At 41.2% G+C, this 23,316-nt stretch overlaps 1 protein-coding gene across 2 annotated transcripts in view; it reads left to right on the top strand.

Moving 5' to 3' along the window:
- Positions 1-3,939: 3,939 nt before the first annotated feature.
- The window catches only part of KDM7A (lysine demethylase 7A), an 80,916-nt gene continuing 61,539 nt past the window's right edge, over positions 3,940-23,316 (top strand). The window contains exon 1 of one of the 2 annotated variants that reach the window (XM_068549564.1): positions 3,940-4,133. In XM_068549564.1, the coding sequence (XP_068405665.1) occupies positions 3,940-4,133 (194 nt within the window). The remainder of the gene's footprint in view (positions 4,134-23,316) is intronic. The other variant, XM_068549565.1, reaches the window with a different exon arrangement.

The raw sequence follows: 23,316 nt of genomic DNA, 5'->3' as shown, positions 1-23,316 counted from the left end.
GTCCCCGCTTACCCTTCCCCCTCCCCGTGTCCTCAAGTCCATTCTCTATGTCTGCATCTTTATTCCTGTCCTGGCAGGCGGATTCTTAACCACTGTGTCACCAGGGAAGTCATGAACAGTGTTTTGAAGAAAAAGGAAGGAGAGGGAATACTGAGGAAGGGAATAGCAGACGTGGTCTTGGAGATAGACCAGTATTGGTAGTAGTGGGAAGCAGAGTTGTTAGGCTGGAGCAAACATTTCTTTTTAGAGAAATGAGGGTTTATGGACAAGTGGAGTGTTAAAAACAATCCACAGAGTGACTTCGATTTGATATGAAAATTAAGTAAGATGTATGGTAGGTACCAGAGTACCTGCAAAGGAGAAAGGCAGAGGGATCCCCACAGTCGTTGCCAACCAATGCTGACGTGGAGCTGGGTGTCTCTCCTCAAGATTTTTTTTTTTTTAATTTTTTATTGGAGTATAGTTGATTTACATTGTTGTGTTAGTTTCAGGTGTACAGCAAAGTGAATCAGTTATACATATATATATATATCCACTCTCTTTTTAGATTCTTTTCCCGTATAGGCCATAACAGAGTACTGAGTAGAGTTCCCTGTGCTATACAGTAGGTTCTTATTAGTTATCTATTTTATATATAGTAGTGTGTATATGTCAATCCCAATCTCCTAATTTATCCCTCCCTCAGGATATTTTCTTTCTGAAATTCTCTTCCCCCTTTTTGTAATAATACTCTCCTAGTCTTCCCTCCTAACTTTCTAGGTGCTCTTCGGTCTTATTATTATTAATAAACAAGTAAAATAATTACTCATAATTATAGCTAATAGCTATATGGGTTACTATGTACTAAGAATTGTGACCTGCATTTTGTTATCTCATTTAACGCATCTAACTGTGTGAGGTAGATATTCTTATCACCCCTTAAAATGAGAAAACTAAAACCCAATAGTTAGTAAGTTGTCACAGAGATAGTAGATTGTGGAATTCAAACACATGCTCTTAATTACTAGGCATGGAGATTGTCACTAAAATTTTGGCATTATTCAGAGTTCCAGCCTTCATTCTTTTCTTCTCAAGGTCAAATCTTTGTGTTTACAATTTTCTAACCTTTCCTTACAGATTTGTATGCCTTATGGTGTTCTTATTCTTGCTGAATTTTTGATGTGCCTTTGAAACTAGCTGTGTTTCCAAACTGGAGACTCAACTAAGTGGACCAGGCAAAAATACACAGAAGTGATGCTAGTATCCTCACTGGATCCTATCAGGTGGTGCATGATTCTGATTTGTCCCATTACTGATGGCCCTTGATCGCTTGATTAAGATGGTGCTTGCCAGACTTCTCCACTGTAAAGTTATTTTAATTCTCTTTGTGATTAGTAAGAATTTTGTGGGGAGATACTTTGAAACTTTGTAAATATTCCAATCCTTTTCAAACTTTCAATTTATGTTATTTACATCTGTATGGTTTTCTATGTTATTCAATGTGTTTAAATACATTATTATTTTTTATTTTGTCCCAGATTTGGGACACAAGTTGGCCTGTGTCCTTTTGACATGCCCCATTATTTTTTGCATATGCCCTTTTTTTCTGGCACAATTAGGGGCTCTAGTCTCATCCTGTACTTCTCTTCTCCAGTCCTGGAATCAGCCGTTTTGCCAAGAAGAAAAATGAAGAGGAGAATGGTGTTTACAAGGCAAGATCTGGGCTAGATATACTCATCATTTTGTTGTGCCCCAGACCCTCTCAGTGGACAGAGTGTGCATGTACTTATATACCTATATTTATTTCTGTAAATAGAAATAGATTGATACCTCCATTACCAGTTCACTACCGAAAGATTCATTCTAGTTTTCTTTCCATATTTGTAACCTGTTCCTCAACAGTGAGGAATTGGCTCCCATTTTCCTTAATATATTTACTTACTGGATCAATCCTCTTGTTCATAACCAATCTCCCATCACCACTGCTGCCTCCTCCTCTGCTTGGCTACCCTCCCCACTCCACCCATGGTGACATCCCAGGGCCAGGCGGCCCTTCCAGCATTGAGAACACCTCCTACCCAGCCACGTCCCTGTGTGGATACCCTTCTCACCCCAGCTCCAACATGATAGCTTTCACTGCCTGCCCTTCTGTGACAACACACATCCTCTACAGTGTACTTTTAAAAATACATGATCTCTTCTGCTTATGATAAAGCCTCTGTGAGGTAGTTAAGGAATATATTATCTATAATTTTTCTTTGAGGATATCTTCAAGGATCTAATTCAAGAGAAATGGAGTGACTTGCCCAAGGTCACACAGCTTCTACAAAGCAGGGTCTGAATGTAAGGCTCTTTTCACTACCTGAATCCAGGATGCCTCTAAACATATGCCAGAGTTACAGTAACTTTTCTCTTTTCACCAGTAGAAATATGTTTCGAACTCATTCCCTATGTGGTCAACTCTGACCTCTAGGTGTTTCTTTTCCTGCAAAATATGTGACAAGCAATGGTGTGGTAGAAAAAGGACTGGTTGTAGAACCAAGACACTTAAAAACTTTAGCTCAAGCCCAGATCTGAGATTTTAGGCAAGTTAATTGCTTTCCTCAATTATAAAAAGGCTAGACTAGATCAGTGGTTCTCTGCCTGGACCTGAATGAGACGGGAGCTATAGGGATTTTACCAACGATAGAAATGCCTGCGAAATTTAGCTACAAATATCTGATTCCATAATTCCTATATATATGCATGTATATATATATAATTTTATTGAAGTATAGTTGATTTACAATGTTGTGATTCCATAATTCTTAACATCCCTTCCAATTCACGTAATTATGATAACAAGGCAATCTATTTTTATTCGATATGTGTTAGCTGTTTTTATTCTTATCAATCTCATCTTTCATTCAAATATATTTTATTAGTGGCCTAATTATGTGCCAAGTACCGTATTATCTGGTTTTTGTAGTAGTCCCTTTCCGAGGTGTCACTGTCATTTAGAATTTTATCCTTATCTTCCAAACTGGTAACTTGAAAATATTCGCATCTAAGTCGTGTTGTTTATAAACATGCTGGGTTCCTCTCCGGTCCTTTCTCCACCCACATTTCAAGGCTGGTCCCTCTCGGCTCACAGCCATTAAATGAATTCCTCTTGGGAACAACCTCCTTCACCCACCAGTGGTTCCATCAACACTAATTTCCTGGCCGGTCGGTGGGAATTCGGGTGGGACGTTTTGGAAGTTTGAATGACTCCCCAGCACACTCCTGCCCCACAGCAGGGCATAACCTGCTCGCTGTGCTGTTAATCCTCGGCTCGGACCCACGGAGGTCGCGGGGCGGCTGCTAATTGATTTAAGATTCTCCCCGGGTCGGGAGGTGGCCCTGGAGGGGCTCTAATTTCCTCGGTTCGCAGAGCCAGAGCACACACGCAGCGTGCGCCGCTTTTCACTGCGCAGGAACTTCCCCGGCCTCTGCGTTCACTCAGAAACGCCGGAGCCGGCTGCTCGCACGCGCCCGCTGTCCCCCTCCCGGGGCCGCGCTCCCCGCGCCACCGCGCGTGTCCTCAGGGAGCCTCTGCCTCCCTCCGCCTCCCCCGCCCCACGTGCCCTTCAGCCTGTCCCTCCGCCGGGCTGACGCGAGAGGAGCGCGGCGCGCGCGCCGGCGGCAGGACGGCGTGCGCGAGACGCACGGCCCCGCGCGGAGCGCCGGAAGGAGCCGGGCCGGGACCTCGCGCGTCGTGCGCGCGCCGCCGCCAGCCGCCCTCGGCCCCCTCCCCCCCACCCAGCGCCCGGCTGTGGCATCGCGCGCGCGCGCGCACTGAGGCACCGCCGCCGCCGCCGCCGCCGCCGCCGGCGCCGCGGCTGCTGCTCCGGCTGCTGCAGGAGGCGGCGCTGGCTGGCGGCTGCGCTCGCTCCAGTCGGCAAGCGGAGCAGCGAGCGAGCGTGTGTGTGTTTTTTAAAGATGGCCGGAGCGGCGGCGGCGGTGGCCGCGGGAGCAGCAGCTGGAGCCGCCGCGGCAGCCGTGTCGGTAGCGGCTCCGGGCCGGGCCTCGGCGCCCCCGCCGCCCCCGCCGGTGTACTGTGTGTGCCGGCAGCCGTACGACGTGAACCGCTTCATGATCGAGTGCGATATCTGCAAGGACTGGTTCCACGGCAGGTAAATAAGCCCCTTCTAGCCCCGCCGCCGCCGCCGGCCACCGGCTAACCGCCGCCTTCGCCGCTCCGGCCGCCCGCGCCGCCCTCCGCCCGGCCGCCGCACTGAGCGCCGAGGGGCCCCGGCGCCGAGCCCCCGGCCCGGGCAGCGGGGCGCGCGGGGCCCCGGGCTCGCCGGGCGCCGGGCGGGCTACGGGGGCTGGTGGGATCGCCCGGCCGGGCGAAGAGTCGCCACAACAAACGGGAACAAAGGGGACCAGCCGAGAAGTTGGCAGGGGGAGACCGGGGCGAGGGGACGCGTCCGGGGCAGGCGCCGGCGGAGGCGGCGGGCGGAGCGCCGGCCCGGCCCGCCGCCCCTCGCCGCACCCGCAGCCCGCCGCCGCCCCGCCCGCCCGGGGCTCCCGGCCCGGAGTCGCCGCCCGGCCGGCCGCCGCGCCTTCCTTCCGGGCGGCGACCGGCTGGCCCCGGCCCGGGGTCTCCAGAAATTGCCCTCCTTCCCCCCGCCTCCGCCCGCGGGTCGCGGTCGCGCCCCCTTCCCCGGTCTTTATCAAACTTCCTCGGCCGCGGGGCGCTGAGACGGGGGCGTCGGTAGCGCCAGCCCGGCGGGGCTCCGCGGAGTAAACAGAGCAACAGATGAGGCACTCTCGGGGACTTGAAAGATGCCAGTCGGAAGTTCGGGCCGGGGGTCCCGGGCGGGGCGGCGGGGCGGCTCGGGTCGTGGCCTCCACCCGCCACCCGGGCGCAACCCGTCCCGGCGGGGGTGGAGCGGATGGAGTGGGCAGCGGGGCCCGAAGGGACAGCCTCTCGTCCCCAACCCCCCGCGTCGCCCCCGCGCCGCAGCCCAAACTTTACAAAGAGTGAAATTTCCTGTCGCCCGAGGGGCCGGCGACACCCCGGCGGCCCGGGGCTAGCGCCCGAGGGCCTGGTGCGGGCGAACTTTCGCCGGACGGTGGGGATTTCGGGTCGGGTGGCGGGGGCGGCGAGCGTCGCCCTCTGCCTCGGCCGCCGCTTGAGTTTCGGGTTTGACGTTTGTGAGAGCTTGGGCCGCCTCCGCCGCCGAGCCGCCGACTCGTGTGTTTTGTAATCAAAGTGTGAGGCTAATAAAGGGCGGCGCCACAGCCTCTTGACTCCGGCGTGGGAGGGATTCGCAGGCATTTAAACAAAGAAACTAGTTGAGGTTGGGCTCCCAAAGTCCTTATTTGGGTCTTGTGGCAAAGCCTGCGGTCACTTTTAGGTGATGCAGGTTTCCCGAGCACCGTTTCATGTCGTATCTGGGCGAGAGTACGCTCGCGGGTAAGAGCAGATATGGTGACTGTGATTGTAGGAAGTGTCCTTTGATTGACAGCAGGACATTTAAATACAGCCTCCGCTCCCCCCCTCCCCAATTTTGCAGAAACGCTACACGACCAGGCCAGATGTCTTAGTCTCCCTCTACTGGACCTGGGAGAGAAAACCAGTTAAATTACAGCGTTCTTGTCAGTGTTTAGTGCTAGGTACAGTTGGTTTTATTTAATTTTCAGCTACAGCTAGTTTTCAGGTTGCACAGTTCTGACAGCACAACAACAGAGGGGGGGAAAAAAACCCAACAAATTGTCACTGTAAAAGAAGGACAGCATCCTTATTTTGTATATCAGATAATCTTTTAATAGTCTGGTATATGCTGGGAATGTTATTGCAAATGTGCCGCTTTGTAATAAGAATAAATTATGTAAAGTGCTTTCTTTATTACTTGAAACCGATGTTTCGCCTATATTTTGATTGTATGTAAAACTGAAATATGAAGATACCAAGTTTTGCCAATTCTATTTCTACATCCTCTTTTCCCATCATAGGCAACCAGAATAGAGATTATCCAAAAATCTAGGTTACATATAGAATAAAACCCAAATCCCTGGTGATTATGTAAATACTTATTTTTTTCAAAGAACTATTTTAGCTGCATAAGAAATTTGTCCCATGGTACAATGTAGAGATTTGATGGGTTAATAAATTTTTGACTACAATTTTATTTATCTTAATTTAAGTAACACTATAACCATGAAAAGCTGCAGGTAGTTTATGGAGAATTTTGTTAATACATTTAAATACAAATTCATAAATAGGAGGAGTTGAAGGGAGAATAAAGAGGCTGTGTGTGAAGGAGGGAGAGCAGGGCCAAAACAAGTATGGTCTCCTTTGTCACATAGATTTGTGTGACTTTATATCTGTGGAAGTGACTTTGAAAAGTGCTTTTTGAACCCAGGGCTTTTTTGACCAGCAATCCTTGATAAGTTAATGTGATTCAGATGTCAAAAGTTAGAAAATTTAGTGATAATGTCCTGCCATGCTTATTAGCAAGTTTAATTCTTAATGAAACATTGGTAATTTGGGGTCCATATGTTTTTCCTGTAATCAATATTTACTTTGTTTATTGTACCACAGAATGAATGCTTTGTTGAACACAGCAAAATGTTCCTTAGGTATTAATTATTAAACAACTGTCATTTGCTTATGTGAGAATTGGCCCCTAAAGTACCAAAGTACAACTTTAACCCCCATGCTCAGCTTTCCTTTGGTTTCCAGGGATGGTCCATCTGCAGAAGAGAAAGAGAGGGTAGGAGGGTGGATACAGAGAATTGTCTTTCCTGGATAACTTCTTGGTACTTTTATTTTTTTCGAGTAGAAGAATTTTTTAAACTCAAGGAGTCAGTAGATTTTGGTATAAATTTGGGTTAACTCTGCCTGGAGTTTCTGACATCTGGAAATCCGAAAAGTTTTTGCCCTAATTTATCCTGAGTGGGAAGGAAGATCCTCCCTTGATGCTTTTTAGCCAGGCATGAGGGCAGATGGAATCAGCTTCCTCCAGGTTTGAGGCTTTTGAACTTTGACTGCATCCTTGGTGTTCAGGAATTCCAGTCCCTCAGTCTGCCTAAGCCTTTTCTGTAAGTGAGAGGGGAAAAGAACATGTGCCCAGGGTACAACATATAATTGATACCTTAGGGGCAGCAAGCTGAGGAATTAACAGGATTTTCCTGGGCAGGTTCCTTCCAACCTAGAGATGGAGTTTTTCCTCTCTGAGTCCTTGGTGGAAGTAAGACAATGGAGATCTTTCTTGACAATGCCCTACCCCCTACTAATCTCTAGGATAGATGTCTTTCATAGAGCTTTTATATCATCCTATGCAAAATGGCATCATTGCCCTGATTCAGTTGTATTATAATGTCTTTTGTCTCCCCAGTATAATGTAAACACCTTTATTTATTAGTCTTGTTAGTCATATATTCATGTTGATTGGCAAAAGTAACATATTGTAGAAAAATTGAGAGGTATAGAAGAGAATCAAGAATATGAAATTACCCATGGCTTCCAGTGATTACCAGTATTTTAACATTTAAGGTATACATATGTATTTTTAAAAATGAAACAAAACTAGGAATTTATTTATGCGTTCTACTGTTACCTATCATTCATTAATGTATACTTTTTCCTATATCTTTAATGTTCTTTGAGAAACATTTTCAGTGGCTGCATTAGAGTTTAATTTCATGGAAGTACAATACATTTCAAAATCATTCTCCTCATGTTAGTTTTTTACTTTGTTTACTAGTTTTTCTTCTACTTCCTAATGATGGATGGTTGATTGACATCCTTCTGAATAAACCATTGTTGAGCATCTCTAATCATTTCCTTAGAATAAATCAAATGAGTTAATACATGTAAAACACTTAGAAGAAGATCTGGCCCATGTAAATACTCAGTAAGAAATTTCCTTGAAGTAGAGTTATTAGTCACAGGGCATAGATATTTTTAGACTTCTTGTGCCTATTGCCAGAATGTCTTTCAGAAAGGTTATTTCAGTTTATACTCTCACCTACTGCCTACTTGCGTTTCCCTGGATTCTCACTAAGGTATTATTAACCATTATCTCCCTCCCCCCGGCCCCCCCAAAAAACCCCCAAACAAACAAAAATGTTGCCATTCTGCAGATACCAAAAGACATACCCATGAACCCAGAAGCCCATTCATGGCAGCACTATTCATATTATCCCCAAACTGGAGCAACTTAACTGTCATCAATAGTCGATTATATAAACTGTGGTATAATCATAAAATGGAATGCTACTTAGCCATAAAGAAGGAATGCACTACTGTTGTATGCAACAACGTGGGTGAATCCCACGGATATAAGGTTGAACAAAAGAAGACCGACATGAAAGCATATACTGTTTGATTCTACTTATATGAAGTTCAAGTACAGGCATAATTGAGTAGAAGTCAGACTAGTATTGATACTCACCTCTCTGGGGGTATTTACTGAGAGGAGGCTCAGGGGAGCTTCTGAGGTGCAGGAAATGTTCTATATCTTGGTCTTGGGTTGTTGTTACATGAGTGTATACAGATGGAAAAGTTCACTGAGCTGTATGGGCACTGAAGATTTTTTTAAAACTTTATTACACTTCAAACATTAAAATAAAAAGTTTAAAAAGTTAAAAATTTGCCACTTTAGTAGCTGACACATAGTATTTTGTAATTTTACTTCATTTCTTTTTCCGGACACAAGGGACTGCCTCTTGTGTTTTATCAAGTATGCTGTTGGCTTTGGCCCAGTTTGCAGTATGCCTGGCGCTGTTCTTGGTGCTAGGAATATAGCGATGAACAAAGTCCTTGCTATCCTGTAACTTACATTCTGTGGAGGTGGGGATGGTGGGGAAGTGGGAACTTACATTCTGTGGAGGTGGGGATGGTGGGGAAGTGGGATAGTTGAGTAAATATACATGGCAAAAGAATGCTAAGTGCTGTGAAGAAAAATTGAGTTAGGAGAAGAGAGAGGACTGGGGGTGGTATAAGGCTGCTTTCATACGGTGTGATTATGGAAGGCTTTGTGAAGGAGCCATTTGAACACTAGAAAATTTTGGATTTCACTCAGAGCAAATAGTCAAATATTTTGAGTGGAGGAATAAACGATCTGACTTAACCTTTAAAAGGTTCACTCTGGCTGCTACATGGAGAAAATACTGGAGGGGGAGGCAAAGGTGACAGGCAGGTGAGTAAGAAAGCTATTGTGATAATCCAGGTGAGGGATGATTTTAAATGTTTGAGTGGTTTTGGTAATTTACAAATGTCCTATATTAATTTTCATTCCTGAAGTTTGAATGAACGAAGAGCCTGGTTTATGGGGATAGAAGCATTTTACCTAGAATAATGCTACTGGATAGGAGTTTCTCAGCTACTCACTCTTAGAGTCCCAGGAACTCAGCCGAACACTTAGTGAATGCTTTGCCAAGTTCTAGGCACTGTCTAACTGCGTTAGCTGTATTAATTAACTCATCTAACTCTCACTGTAACCTTGCTGGGTAAGTGTTATTATCATCTCCATTTTACAGATGAGGAATCTGAGGGTTGAGAGGTTGGTAACTTTCCCAGGGTTGCAGAGCTAGAAGGTCATAGAGCCAGACCTGATCTCTGTCTCTGTCGTGGGGTGGGGGTGGGGGAGGGGTGTGATGCAGGTAAAACAGATGTGCCAGAGCTCCAGAGAAATACATCTGTAAACATCTTCCTTTTTTCCCTTTATTAAAATTATTTTCTTTGGCGTAAATATGTTTACAATGATCATAACTGCCTTGGGAACAGAGTATGAAATCATTATTTGAAAAGTTTTATAATTAACTCTGTTTCATCCTTATTATAATGGATTTCTTATTGGAGCGTATTTTGACTTTTTTTAATGTTAAGGATGGGAATTATTTTTAAAATTTGTTTTATCTACGTTTCTGCTTAATGATCGAGTCTTTTAGTATTATAAACTTAATAGGTGAACATGTATCTCCCTGTAAGAGACAAAAAGTCCATTTATTGAGTTTCTCAACATCTTTTTTTGATGTGACAGTTTATCATAGGAGAATATATGAGTATTTTCTTCATATGTTTCACTTATAATAGTATTCTACATATATACTCAATTTTGCTATTTGAACTAAAATATGTTGTGAAATGGAGTCTTATCTCAGAATGCTTAGTGGCACTAACATATAGTTCTCTCATCAAGCTTTAAAACTTTTTAAACCATCAGTTTGGGGCAGATTTCTGCTTGGTATGCTGTCATATCCTGCATTCTTAGTTATGAAATTGAGTTTATTGATCACCTAAAGGGGATGAATGCCTTTATATTTGATGGTCTGACATGGTGGGGCTCAAGAATAAGAACACAACAGGAGTAAGTAAAGGAATTTGATTATAAAGCAAGCTTTGGTTGGTTTGAGCAGTTGAAACCCCACAATAATTTGCACAGTTTTTGAACGGTTGGTCAGTGCTGATGTTGCAGCTGCTACCAAGTGTCTAATTCTTTTTGGAAGTCACATTTTATTACTGTAGTGATTGCCTACTTACTTTTCCATTAATATTAATATTATACTTTTTCCATTAATTATGGTGTGAATAAATGGTAACATGATTTTTTAAAAAAATTAATTAATTTATTTATTTTTGGCTGTGTTGGATCTTTGTTGCTGTGCGTGGGCTTTCTCCAGTTGCGGCGAGCTGGGCTACTCTTCGTTGCAGTGGCAGGCTTCTCTTTGTGGTGGCTTCTCTTGTTGCGGAGCACGGGCTCTAGGCAGGTGGGCTTCAGTAGTTGTGGCTCACGGGCTCTAGAGCACAGGCGCAGTAGTTGTGGCGCACGGGCTTAGTTGCTCCATGGCACGTGGGATCTTCCCAGACCAGGGCTTGAACCCGTGTCTCCTGCATTGGCAGGCGGATTCTTAACCGCTACACCACCAGGGAAGTCCGACATATGATTTTTGTATGTATTTGTGTGAGCCCTGGTTCCTTTTATTGGAGAATGGTTGTTAGAAACCAAGGTCTGGCACTCGGTAGGCTCATTGCTTCTAGACGTTCTCAGTGGACAGAACTAGGAAATACTCTAATCACGTACATGCACACACACCTGTATTTGTGTTTATGTCTATTTGTACTAAAACCATAAAACTTTATAGTGATACCTTTGATTCTAATCTAACACCACAGGGTTCATTTTAAACTTCCCCCTTTCCTTACTTTTGACTTTGTTGACTAACAGAAACGCAGCTCTCATTATCTACAATATATTTATTTGTTCAATCCTAGTGTATACATAAAGTACATAAAGTAGTTCTCAAATTGCTAACCCATACCCTTCTGAGAAACCCAGTTTGCTAAGTAGATTACAGTATTTGTGTGTAGGTTTTGTTTTGTTTTGTTTCTGTCTTTAGCCTTATAATATCTAGGCAGAAAACCGTTTTCTAAAGTTAACTTCTTTTCCTCTACTTTAGTGTGTTATTTATTTGTAATATAGTTCAGGTTTATTTGTTACTGTTTATGTTGCATTTTGGATTCCTCCTCTGTCCTGACTGGTTTTAATTGTTGGTTTATATTTTGGGTATGTGGAACATTACTGTGGTTCTAAGAAGCCAGAAGTTACATGAAAAGGTATACTCAGAAGTGTCTTGCCCTCTTCACTCCTCCTACCCCTCCCGGTCCCCCATCTCCCCGATCCCCACGAGTAATCATTCTCTTTAGTTTCTGGTTTATCCTTTCTGTGTGGAGTTTTTTGTTCATTTTCCCACAAATGTGCAGATCCTTGTGTGTTTTCTTATATCTACTTTTTTTTACACTGTGTAGCATACGATAAATACTCTTCACTTTGCTTTTTTTTACTTGACGGTGTATACTGGAAATCACTCCATGTCAGTTCATAGAGCTCTTCTTTATTCTTTTTAACAGCTGTACGGTACTCCTTTGTGTGCATGTACCCTGTTTTATTCATCCATTTTCTTGTGTATGGGCATTTAGGTTGTTTATCACATTTTATAGTTACAAACAATGCTGTAATGAATAACCTTGTGCATATGTATTTTCATATTAATGGAGGTATATCTTCAGGTTAGATTGCTAGAAGTGGGATTACTTGGTCAGAAGATTAAGTGCATTGTTTTGTCAGGATTACCAGATTTCCCTCCAGAATGGTTGGACTAGCTTTCATTCCCACCAGCAGTGTAGGAAAGTGCAGCTTTCTCCACATTCTTGTCATCAGGATGTGTTGTCATGTTTTTAATCTTTGCCAATCTGATAGGTGACAAATGGTATCCACGTTTTGATCTGCATAGCTCTAATTACAAATGAGTTTGAACAACTTTTCATGGGGCTGAGGGTCATTTTCCTTCCTTCTTTCTTTTCTTTTCTTTTTTTTTTTTTTTTTTTTTAGAATCATCTGTTTATATATTCTGAGAGCCCCTGCATGTGTTTGAGCAAGCATACCATGGGATGGTTAATGGAAACTAGTTGAACGTTAAGATTCACTTACTGGCATGGACATATATACACTACCAAATGTAAAATAGATAGCTAGTGGGAAGAAGCCGCATAGCACAGGGAGATCAGCTCGGTGCTTTGTGTCCACCTAGAGGGGTGGGATAGGGAGGGTGGGAGGGAGATGCAAGAGGGAGGAGATATGGGAATATACGTATATGTATAGCTGATTCGCTTTGCTATAAAGCAGAAACTAACACACCATTGTAAAGCAGTTATACTCCAATAAAGATGTTAAAAAAAAGAAGATTCACTTACTGGGTTGGTTTGTCATTCATCTCAATATTGCTAGCCACCATGATGGTTTTGACTTTAATTTCAATTTTTGTGGGTTTTTTGGAGAAAATTTCAAACATAAACAAATAAATAGGATAGTATAATAGGCTTCCAGATAACCATCACTCCACCTTAGTGATTATCAATTCATTCATGACCAATCTTGTTTCATCTAACCCTGCCCCCATTTCCCTTGCACTTGGTGTTATTCTGAAGCGAACTGGTGATGTGTCATTATATCTGTGAGTATTTCAGCATGTATATCGATTAAGATAAGGCCCCTTTTAAGAAAAACTACAATACCTTTAAAACAACTAAAAATAATTGAAAATTGTGTAATATCAGTATTCAGTGTTCAAATTTTCAGTTGTATCATAAATGTCATAATATTTTTTAGTATTTTGGTGTAGTAAATGGTAAATACAGTAACTTTTGGTATTATAGTTTGAATCAAGGTCCAAATAAGGTCCACACATTATGATTAGTTGATGTGTCTCTTAATCCGTAGCAGTGGTTCTCAACTGGGTGCGATTTCGCCTCCCAGGGGACACTTGGCAATGTCTAGAGACATTTTTTATTTTGGCAGGGGGATGGGGTGGGGTTGTTCCTGGCGTGTCATAGGCAGAGGGCAGGGATGCTGCTAAACGTCCCGCACAGAGCAGCTCCTACGAGAGAGGATTCTCTGATCCTAAATGTCAGTAGTGCTGCTGTTGGAAAACCCTCATCTGTAGATTTTCCTCATGTTTGTTTTCTTCCTTTGCAATTTATTTGTTGTGGAAAGTGGTTGTTTATCCTCTAAAGTTTTCCACTTTCTGGATTTTGCTTATTACATCCTTGCAGTATCTTTCAACATGTTCCTCTCTTTCCTGTAAATTGGTAGTTGGAGCTAGATAAGCTTGATCAGATTCAGGTTTTTCCTGCCAAGAATATTTTGTAAGTGGGTGGTGTAGTCTTCTATCAGGAGGCATGAAATGTCTGGTTGTTTCTCTTTTTGTCATGTTTGCTGCCATTGATCAGTGCCAGTATCCATTCATTCATTCATTCATTAGCAGTTGCAAAATGATATTTTAATTATAAAATTTCTTCTTCATTTGTTAGCTGGAATACTTCTATAAAGAGAAAACTTTCCTTCGTCTACTCCTTTGGTTACCATTTGTATAGGAGAGGGAGATTTAAACGCTTGATTCGGGCTTCCGTGCTGGCGCAGTGATTAAGAATCCGCTTGCCAATGCAGGGGACGTGGGTTTGAGCCCTGGTCCGGGAAGATCTCACATGCCGCGGAGCAACTAAACCGGTGTGCCACAACTACTGAGCCTGCGCTCTAGAGGCTGTGAGCCACAACTACTGAACCCGCATGCCACAACTGCTGAAGCCCGCATGCCTGGAGCCTGTGCTCTGCAACAAGAGAAGCCACCGCAATGAGAAGCCCGCACACCACGACGAAGAGAAAGGTCACCGCAACTAGAGAAAGCCCGTGCGCAGCAACGAAGACCCAACGCAGCCAAAAATAAAATAAATAAATTTTAAAAAAATGATAATAAGATGGGGGAATTCCCTAAAAACAAAAAAAAAGCTTGATTCTTTCCCTTCATCACTAGTTTTGAAATTCATTGGCTCATTAGCATCCTCTATTGGTTATTAAAGGAAAAATTCAGTGTATAATATTTATTAGCTTTAAGCAATATGAAGTAAAATGGTGAATTTTAAAAAAGGTCCGTGTCTCCTTTGACCACATAACTTGTAATTAAAAAACAAAAACAAACCCCCAAAAATCTGGTGAGAAATTCAAGCAATATAGAAGGATAAAAAAGTGAAATGTGAGACATTCACAGAAAGACAGACAAGATGAAAAGGCAGAGGGCTATATACCAGATGAAGGAACAAGATAAAGCCCCAGAAAAACAACTAAATGAAGTGGAGATAGGCAACCTTCCAGAAAAAGAATTCAGAATAATGATAGTGAAGATGATCCAGGACCTCAGAAAAACAATGGAGGCAAAGATCAGGAAGATGCAAGAAATGTTTCACAAAGACCTAGAAGAATTAAAGAACAAACAAACAGAGACGAACAAGACAATACCTGAAACGAAAACTACACTAGAAGGAATCAATAGCAGAATAACTGAGGCAGAAGAACGGATAAGTGGCCTGGAAGACAGAATGGTGGAATTCACTGCTGCAGAACAGAATAAAGAAAAAACAATGAAAAGAAATGAAGACAGCCTAAGAGACCTCTGGGACAACATTAAACGCAACAACATTCGCGTTATAGGGGTCCCAGAAGGAGAAGAGAGAGAGAAAGGACCCAAGAAAATATTTGAAGAGATTATAGTCGAAAACTTCTCTAACATGGGGAAAGAAATAGCCACCCAAGTCCAGGAAAGGCAGAGAGTCCCAGGCAGGATAAACCCAATGAGAAACACGCCGAGACACGTAGTAATCAAATTGGCAAAAATTAAAGACAAAGAAAAATTATTGAAAGCAGCAAGGGAAAAATGACAAATAACATACAAGGGAACTCCCTTAAGGTTAACAGCTGATTTCTCAGCAGAAACTCTACAAGCCAGAAGGGAGTGGCATGACATATTTAAAGTGATGAAAGGGAAGAACCTACAACCAAGATTACTCTACCCGGCAAGGGTCTCATTCAGATTCCATGGAGAAATCAAAAGCTTTACAGACAAGCAAAAGCTAAGAGAATTCAGCACCACCAAACCAGCTCTACAACAAATGCTAAAGGAACTTCTCTAAGCGGGAAACACAAGAGAAGAAAAGGACCTACAAAAACAAACCCAAAACAATTAAGAAAATGGTCATAGGAACATACAAATCGATAATTACCTTAAACGTGAAAGGATTAAATGCTCCAACCAAAAGACACAGGCTTGCTGAATGGATACAAAAACAAGACCCATATATGTGCTATCTACAGGAGACCCACTTCAGACCTAGGGACACATACAAACTGAAAGTGAGGGGATGGGAAAAGATATTCCATGCAAATGGAAATCAAAAGAAAGCTGGGGTAGCAATGCCCATATCAGATAAAATAGACTTTAAAATAAAGAATGTTACAAGAGACAAGGAAGGACACTACATAATGATCAAGGGATCAATCCAAGAAGAAGATATAGCACTTATAAATATATATGCACCCAACACAGGAGCACCTCAATACATAAGGCAACTGCTAACAGCTATAAAAGAGGAAATCGACAGTAACACAGTAATAGTGGGGGACTTTAACACCTCCCGTACACCAATGGACAGATCATCCAAACAGAAAATTAATAAGGAAACAGAAGCTTTAAATGACACAATAGACCAGATAGATTTAATTGATATTTATAGGACATTCCATCCAAAAACAGCAGATTACACTTTCTTCTCAAGTACACACGGAACATTCTCCAGGATAGATCACATCTTGGGTCACAAATCAAGCCTCAGTAAATTTAAGAAAACTGAAATCATATCAAGCATATTTTCTGACCACAACGCTATGAGATTAGAAATGAATTACAGGGAAAAAAACGTAAAAAACACAAACACATGGAGGCTAAACAATATGTTAACTAAAGAACCAAGAGATCACTGAAGAAATCAAAGAGGAAATCAGAAAATACCTAGAGACAAATGACAATGAAAACACGACGATCCAAAATCTATGGGATGCAGCAAAAGCAGTTCTAAGAGGGAAGTTTATAGCTATACAAACCTACCTCAAGAAACAAGAAACATCTCAAATAAACACTCTAACCTTACACCTAAAGGAACTAGAGAAAGAAGAACAAACAAAACCCAAAGCTAGCAGAAGGAAAGAAATCATAAAGATCAGAGCAGAAATAAATGAAATAGAAACAAGGAAAACAATAGCAAAGATCAATAAAACTAAAAGCTGGTTCTTTGAGAAGATAAAACTGATAAACCATTACCCAGACTCATCGAGAAAAAGAGGGAGAGGACTCAAATCAATAAAATCAGAAATGAAAAAGGAGAAGTTACAACAGACACCGCAGAAATACAAAGCATCCTAAGAGACTACTACAAGCATCTCTATGCCAATAAAATGGACAACCAGGAAGAAATGGACAAATTCTTAGAAAGGTATAACCTTCCAAGACTGAACCAGGAAGAAACAGAATATGAACAGACCCATCACAAGTAATGAAATTGAAACTGTGATTAAAAATCTTCCAACAAACAAAAGTCCAGGACCAGATGGCTTCACAAGTGAATTCTATCAAACATTTAGAGAAGAGCTAACACCCATCCTTCTCAAACTCTTCCAAAAAATAGCAGAGGAAGGAACACTCCCAAACTCATTCTATGAGGCCACCATCACCCTGATACCAAAACCAGACAAAGATACTACAAAAAAAGAAAATTACAGACCAATATCACTGATGAATATAGATGCAAAAATCCTCAACAAAATACTAGCAAACAGAATCCAACAACACATTAAAAGGATCATACACCATGATCAAGTGGGATTTATCCCAGGGATGCAAGGATTCTTCAGTATATGCAAATCAATCAATGTGATACACCATATTAACAAATTGAAGAATAAAAACCATATGATCATCTCAATAGATGCAGAAAAAGCTTTTGACAAAATTCAACACCCATTTCTGATAAAAACTCTCCAGAAAGTGGGCATAGAGGGAACCTACCTCAACATAATAAAGGCCACATATGACAAACCCACAGCAAACATCATTCTCAATGATGAAAAACTGGAAGCATTTCCTCTAAGATCAGGAACGAGACAAGGATGTCCACTCTCACCACTATTATTCAACATAGTTCTGGAAGCCCTAGCCACGGCAATCAGAGAAGAAAAAGAAATAAAAGGAATACAAAGTGAAAAAGAAGAAGTAAAACTGTCATTGTTTGCAGATGATATGATATTATACATAGGGAATCCTAAAGATGCCACCAGAAAACTACTAGAGCTAATCAATGAATTTGGTAAAGTTGCAGGATACAAAATTAATGCACAGAAATCTCTTGCATTCCTATACACTAATGATGAAAAATCTGAAGGAGAAATTATGGAAACACTCCCATTTACCACTGCAACAAAAAGAATAAGATACCTAGGAATAATAAACCTACCTAGGGAGACAAAAGACCTGTATGCAGAAAAGTATAAGACACTGATGAAAGAAATTAAAGATGATACCAACAGGTGGAGAGATATACCATGTTCTTGGATTGGAAGAATCAATATTGTGAAAATGACTATACTACCCAAAGCAATCTACAGATTCAATGCAATACCTATCAAATTACCAATGGCATTTTTTATGGAACTAGAACAAATCATCTTAAAATTTGTATGGAGACACAAAAGACCCCGAATAGCCAAAGCAGTCTTGAGGGAAAAAAACGGAGCTGGAGGAATCAGACTCCCTGACTTCAGACTCTACTACAAAGCTACAGTAATCAAGACAATATGGTACTGGCACAAAAACAGAAACGTAGATCAATGGAACAAGATAGAAAGCCCAGAGAAACCCACGCACCTATGGTCAACTAATCTATGACAACGGAGGCAAGGATATACAGTGGAGAAAAGACAGTCTCTTCAATAAGTGGTGCTGGGAAGACTGGACAGCTCCATGTAAAAGAATGAAATTAGAACACTCCCTAACACCATACACAAAAATGAACTCAAAATGGATTCGAGACCTAAATGTAAGACCGGACACTATAAAACTCTTAGAGGAAAACATAGGACGAACACTCTTTGACATAAAGCACAGCAAGATCTTTTTTGATCCACCTCCTAGAGTAATGGAAATAAAAACAAAAATAAACAAATTGGGACCTAATGAAACTTCAAAGCTTTTGCACAACAAAGGAAACCGTAAACAAGACGAAAAGACAACCCTCAGAATGGGAGAAAATATTTGCAAATGAATCAACGGGCAAAGGATTAATCTCCAAAATATATAAAGAGTTCATGCAGCTCAATATTAAAGAAACAAACAACCCAATCCAAAAATGGGCAGAAGACCTAAATAGACATTTCTCCAAAGAAGACATACAGACGGCCACGAAGCACATGAAAAGATGCTCAACATCACTAATTATTAGAGAAATGCAAATCAAAACTACAATGACGTATCACCTCACACCAGTTAGAATGGGCATCATCAGAACATCTACAAACAACAAATGCTGGAGAGGGTGTAGAGAAAATGGAACCCTCTTGCACTGTTGGTGGGAATGTAAATTGATACAGCCACTATGGAGAACAGTATGGAGGTTCCTTAAAAAACTAAAAATAGATTTACCATATGATCCAGCAATCCCACTACTGGGCGTATACCCAGAGAAAACCATAATTCAAAAAGATACATGTACCCCAGTGTTCATTGCAGCACTATTTACAATAGCCAGGACATGGAAGCAACCTAAATGCCCATCGACAGACGAATGGATAAAGAAGATGTGGTACATATATACAATGGAATATTAGTCATAAAAAGGAATGAAATTGAGTCATTTGTTGAGACGTGGATGGATCTAGAGACTGTCATACAGAGTGAAGTAAGTCAGAAAGAGAAAAACAAATATCGTATATTAACGCATGTATGTGGAACCTAGAAAAATGGTATAGATGAACCGGTTTGCAGGGCAGAAGTTGAGACACAGATGTATAGAACAGACATATGGACACCAAGGGGGGAAAACTGTGGTGGGGTGGGGATGGTGGTGTGCTGAATTGGGCGATTGGGATTGACATGTATACACTGATTTGTATAAAATTGATGACTAATAAGAACCTGCAGTATAAAAAAACAAACAGAACAACTAATACTAAACTTTCATTGGGTTATCTGTATGGAAATATGTTAATATAAATGTTTCAGACATTATGTGAAATTTCTAAAAATCTTATATGTCTGGTATAATGTTATGTCATAATTCTAGTTATTACTTTAAAATGTATATCTCAGAAAAAACTTAATGTCCTTGTCAATTGCACTATTATGAACTTTCATCAAATCTTTAACCGTGGTCATTTTTAAGTCTTTTGTCAGTTACAGACAGTTCTGGGTGTACTCTGATGCTTTTGCAAATATGTTCCTATAAAAGGGTTTCATCGTCAAGGAATTCATAGGAAAGACTCTGACAAGTACAGGTTTCTGGTAACTGTACTGCTGAACTGAATGAATAAGCATTTTCAGAACTCTAATGAAAAACTGATGAACTCATAAAAGTGCTAACAAAAGGTCAAGATGAAAAAAAAAATTAATTACATGGGACTGAGTGAACTGATGAGGATGATTATAATTTTTGTGACTTTCTGTTTGAATTAAAAAAAAAATCCCACAAGGACTCAGAGGCAAAGAATATAGAAATCAATTTTCACTGCAAAGTAAAGGAGCTGTTACAGTGGAGGATTACTGGATTGAATGTCAATATTATAACATAGTATGAGTGTGTTTCGTGTTTGGTAATTGCAATCATTGTTGCTTTTGTTGTGGTCATCCATTTACAATGCTTGGTGTCAGTCTATTTATCTCTTGTAAAAATAAAATACAGTGTATGTGTGTGGAAAAAAAAAAGATGCTATAAACATCTGAAAAAAAAAAAAAGTGAAAAGTGAAAGTCTCTTGTCTCCTTCCTACAGTCCTCTTTCCGCAGTGGTAAACACCATTAACAATTTTGAATTTCCATCCAGATGGAAGGGTTCATATACGGTATACATGGTTCTGTACCTTGCTCTTTTTCATTTATTAAAATATTCTGCAGGTCTGGGAGAGGTTTTCACATCAGCATATACAGATATCTCATTCTTTTTAATGGCTGTGTAGAATTCCATTCTGTGGATTTACCATAATTTACCTGGTTCTCTGTTGAGGAATTCTTCAGCTGGTTTCTCTTCTCTCTCTCTCTCTCCCTCTCTTTTTCTTGTATTTACTTAATAGTGCTGCAATGTATATATATTTGTGTGTTTATCTTTATTCTTGATGAGCATTTACATATCCTTAAGGTAAGTTCCTACATTATACAATTTGAAATTGTTTTTAGCTGTAGTCCTATTTACAATTTATCTTCTAAAGGGACTGTTGATCAAAGACGGGAAGCATAAGGAACACTGGTACTGAAATATAAGTTTGATGAACTTAAACATACTAACTATGCACACATAAGATACTTCTTTACCAGTATGTAAGTTGCATTCATCTGGTAATTCTAATACATCAAAAAATCATTGTTAGAGGCAATACAATGACATATCCAATTTGTATTTTATTATGGGGAGGGGGAAATAAAACTCTTTCATAATGCTTTGTGGAGAAGTGCTGAACTCTTCCTTTGTAAACTGGAAGTGTTTTACTTGAGCACAAAACACAGAAATTCAAACATAATATTGACTTCTATTTATCAGTTAGTAATCATAACAGTCTGATATCATGCAATAAATTACGAAACTGCAAAAGCTGGAGGAAGCTATACCATTGTAGGTAATTTGGTGTTTTTTAATGCACAAAAGCTGTTGTCAGATGAGTGGTCCTATTTGACAAAGAAATTGGAATGTAGTCCACTGTGGTCCTTTTGATTTATACAGTGTCCTATGGATACTTTAATATTAATAAATATAGAAAAGAAAAGAAAATGGTCCTGGAATCTGTTTGGAAGTCCTGGAGATATTCACACTGCCCAGGAACCCCACAGATTATTGAAACAAAACAAAACACATGAACAAAAGTCAGAACAATGAAGCAGTTTGGAAAGCATCCTGACTGAGCCATTAAGTGACGAAGTACGGGGCAAAAGGCACCCTCGAAGCAGAGGCTCTCTGGCCAGTTCCCATCAATGACTTCAGAAGCTTTCTGTGGTGACCGACCACAGGGGAGCATCCTCTCCCAGAGCCTGGGTTTGTGGGTTCCCGGGGCTTTCCTCTTCTCTGTGACCTCCTCCTACAGTGCCTCACCTGTCACGCACGCCACACTGTAGACATGTGATCAGTCTTTTTTGACTTTACTACTTTATGAAGGAACCTTGGGATATAAGCTCTCTGCAGATTAGAGGAATTCTAGTCTTTTTACTTAATTTAACTTTTCACAGGTCTGACTCATATTCCTCTCTTACATTCTTCCTATTTTAAGGCTGGCTTTCTGTGTGTCTGGCTCTTGAAGTCACTTTCCTTTTTTTGCTGGCCTGTCCTTATTTTCTGCATATCAGAGGATCAACATTTCCTTAGATGCCATGGTTACTGGGAGAGCAGAGTCCCTTCTATTCAATTCAGGGACTTCTTTCCTCACGCCTGCTTTTCCAACCATCCAAATGCCAAGTAGTCAGCACTGGGCTCTGCTTGCCTTATTTTCCTATTCTTGCCTCTCCCTTTGTGGGAGGAGAGATCAGAATCCCTGATCTGAACTTGTTTTCTCATTTCTTGAACCCCCTGTTGGAAATGATTATCCTCTGAAAGCTCCAAAGTCTTTCACACACCTCTTTCCCTCAGGATCACCTCGTTGGGGCTGCCTGTCCCTTCAGGAGTGTTACCCAGGGAATCTACCCACTTAACCTCCTGCCAGTTGCAGGGTGGTTTGTTTTTAGTCTTATCCTGGCCCCAGGGCTGCTGCATGATTCATTCACCACTTCCAGTGCTTTGAAAGGATCTTTTGTTTCTTTGGACAGGAGAGAGGAGGACTGTGGTACAAGCTTTCTTAGGACTTTAAGATCAAGTGATTTTAAGATATGCGTGACTTTTCTTTTTTCTTCACCACATCGGTGATTTTTGGTTTCGTTACCACTGTCACATTTCAAGCTTTTATTGACCACTGTCATGGTTTCTACCATATCTGTGTAGCACTTGTAATATTTATTTAATACTTTTCTTTAAAACAACTTTAAATGGATTTTGGTTTTTTAAATTTAATTTTGTCGTAAACAGTGGTCTCTGTTAAATCATATGTTTGCACTGCTCACTACATATTTTAATATTTGTGAGAAAAGATATATTTATTGAGATAAAGAGTATTCGTCATCTAAAATGTTTATGTGTAAGATTGTCAGAAGGGTGATGGTGATTGATAAAAGGGTAATACAGAGACAGGGAAAGGATACAGGTTTCTTTAATGGAAGTAAAGAGTTGAAGATCTTAACCAAATGAGAATGGCTCTATAAAGCAGGAGGCCCAGCAGAATTTGTCCCATTGGCAGGACAAGCTTCCCCGGCCTCCAGTTCTCATTAAAGGTGCCCTGTTGCCAATGATGATGCCATCTGGGAACTGGATCCCATCAGGTTCAACCATTCTCACAGTGTTGACGGTGCTGGGCTCCTCTGGGTTCCTCCCTATTTTAATGGTGACCTTGTCTGCCCAGCAGGTGTGAGTAACTGCTCACAACCTCAGCATATTCCTCAGTATTTATGGCAAGATTGGATGACCTGTGGATCAGCTTCTTCTCTTGTGTGCCATCTTTCTAACAGTCTTCAAGCCTGCTTGAAGTCTATTCCTCCAGGTATGCGTAACTCTACACTCTGGTAGACCTTGAACTAGATCAATAAAAAGTAACTAGAAGGTTTGTACACACCCACAGAAAGAAGGGATCCTTAAATGATGA

This window comes from Eschrichtius robustus, chromosome 8 (genome assembly GCF_028021215.1).
Source record: "Eschrichtius robustus isolate mEscRob2 chromosome 8, mEscRob2.pri, whole genome shotgun sequence".
Taxonomy (NCBI): Eukaryota; Metazoa; Chordata; class Mammalia; order Artiodactyla; family Eschrichtiidae; genus Eschrichtius; species Eschrichtius robustus.
This window is presented reverse-complemented; position numbering and strand designations above follow the sequence as displayed.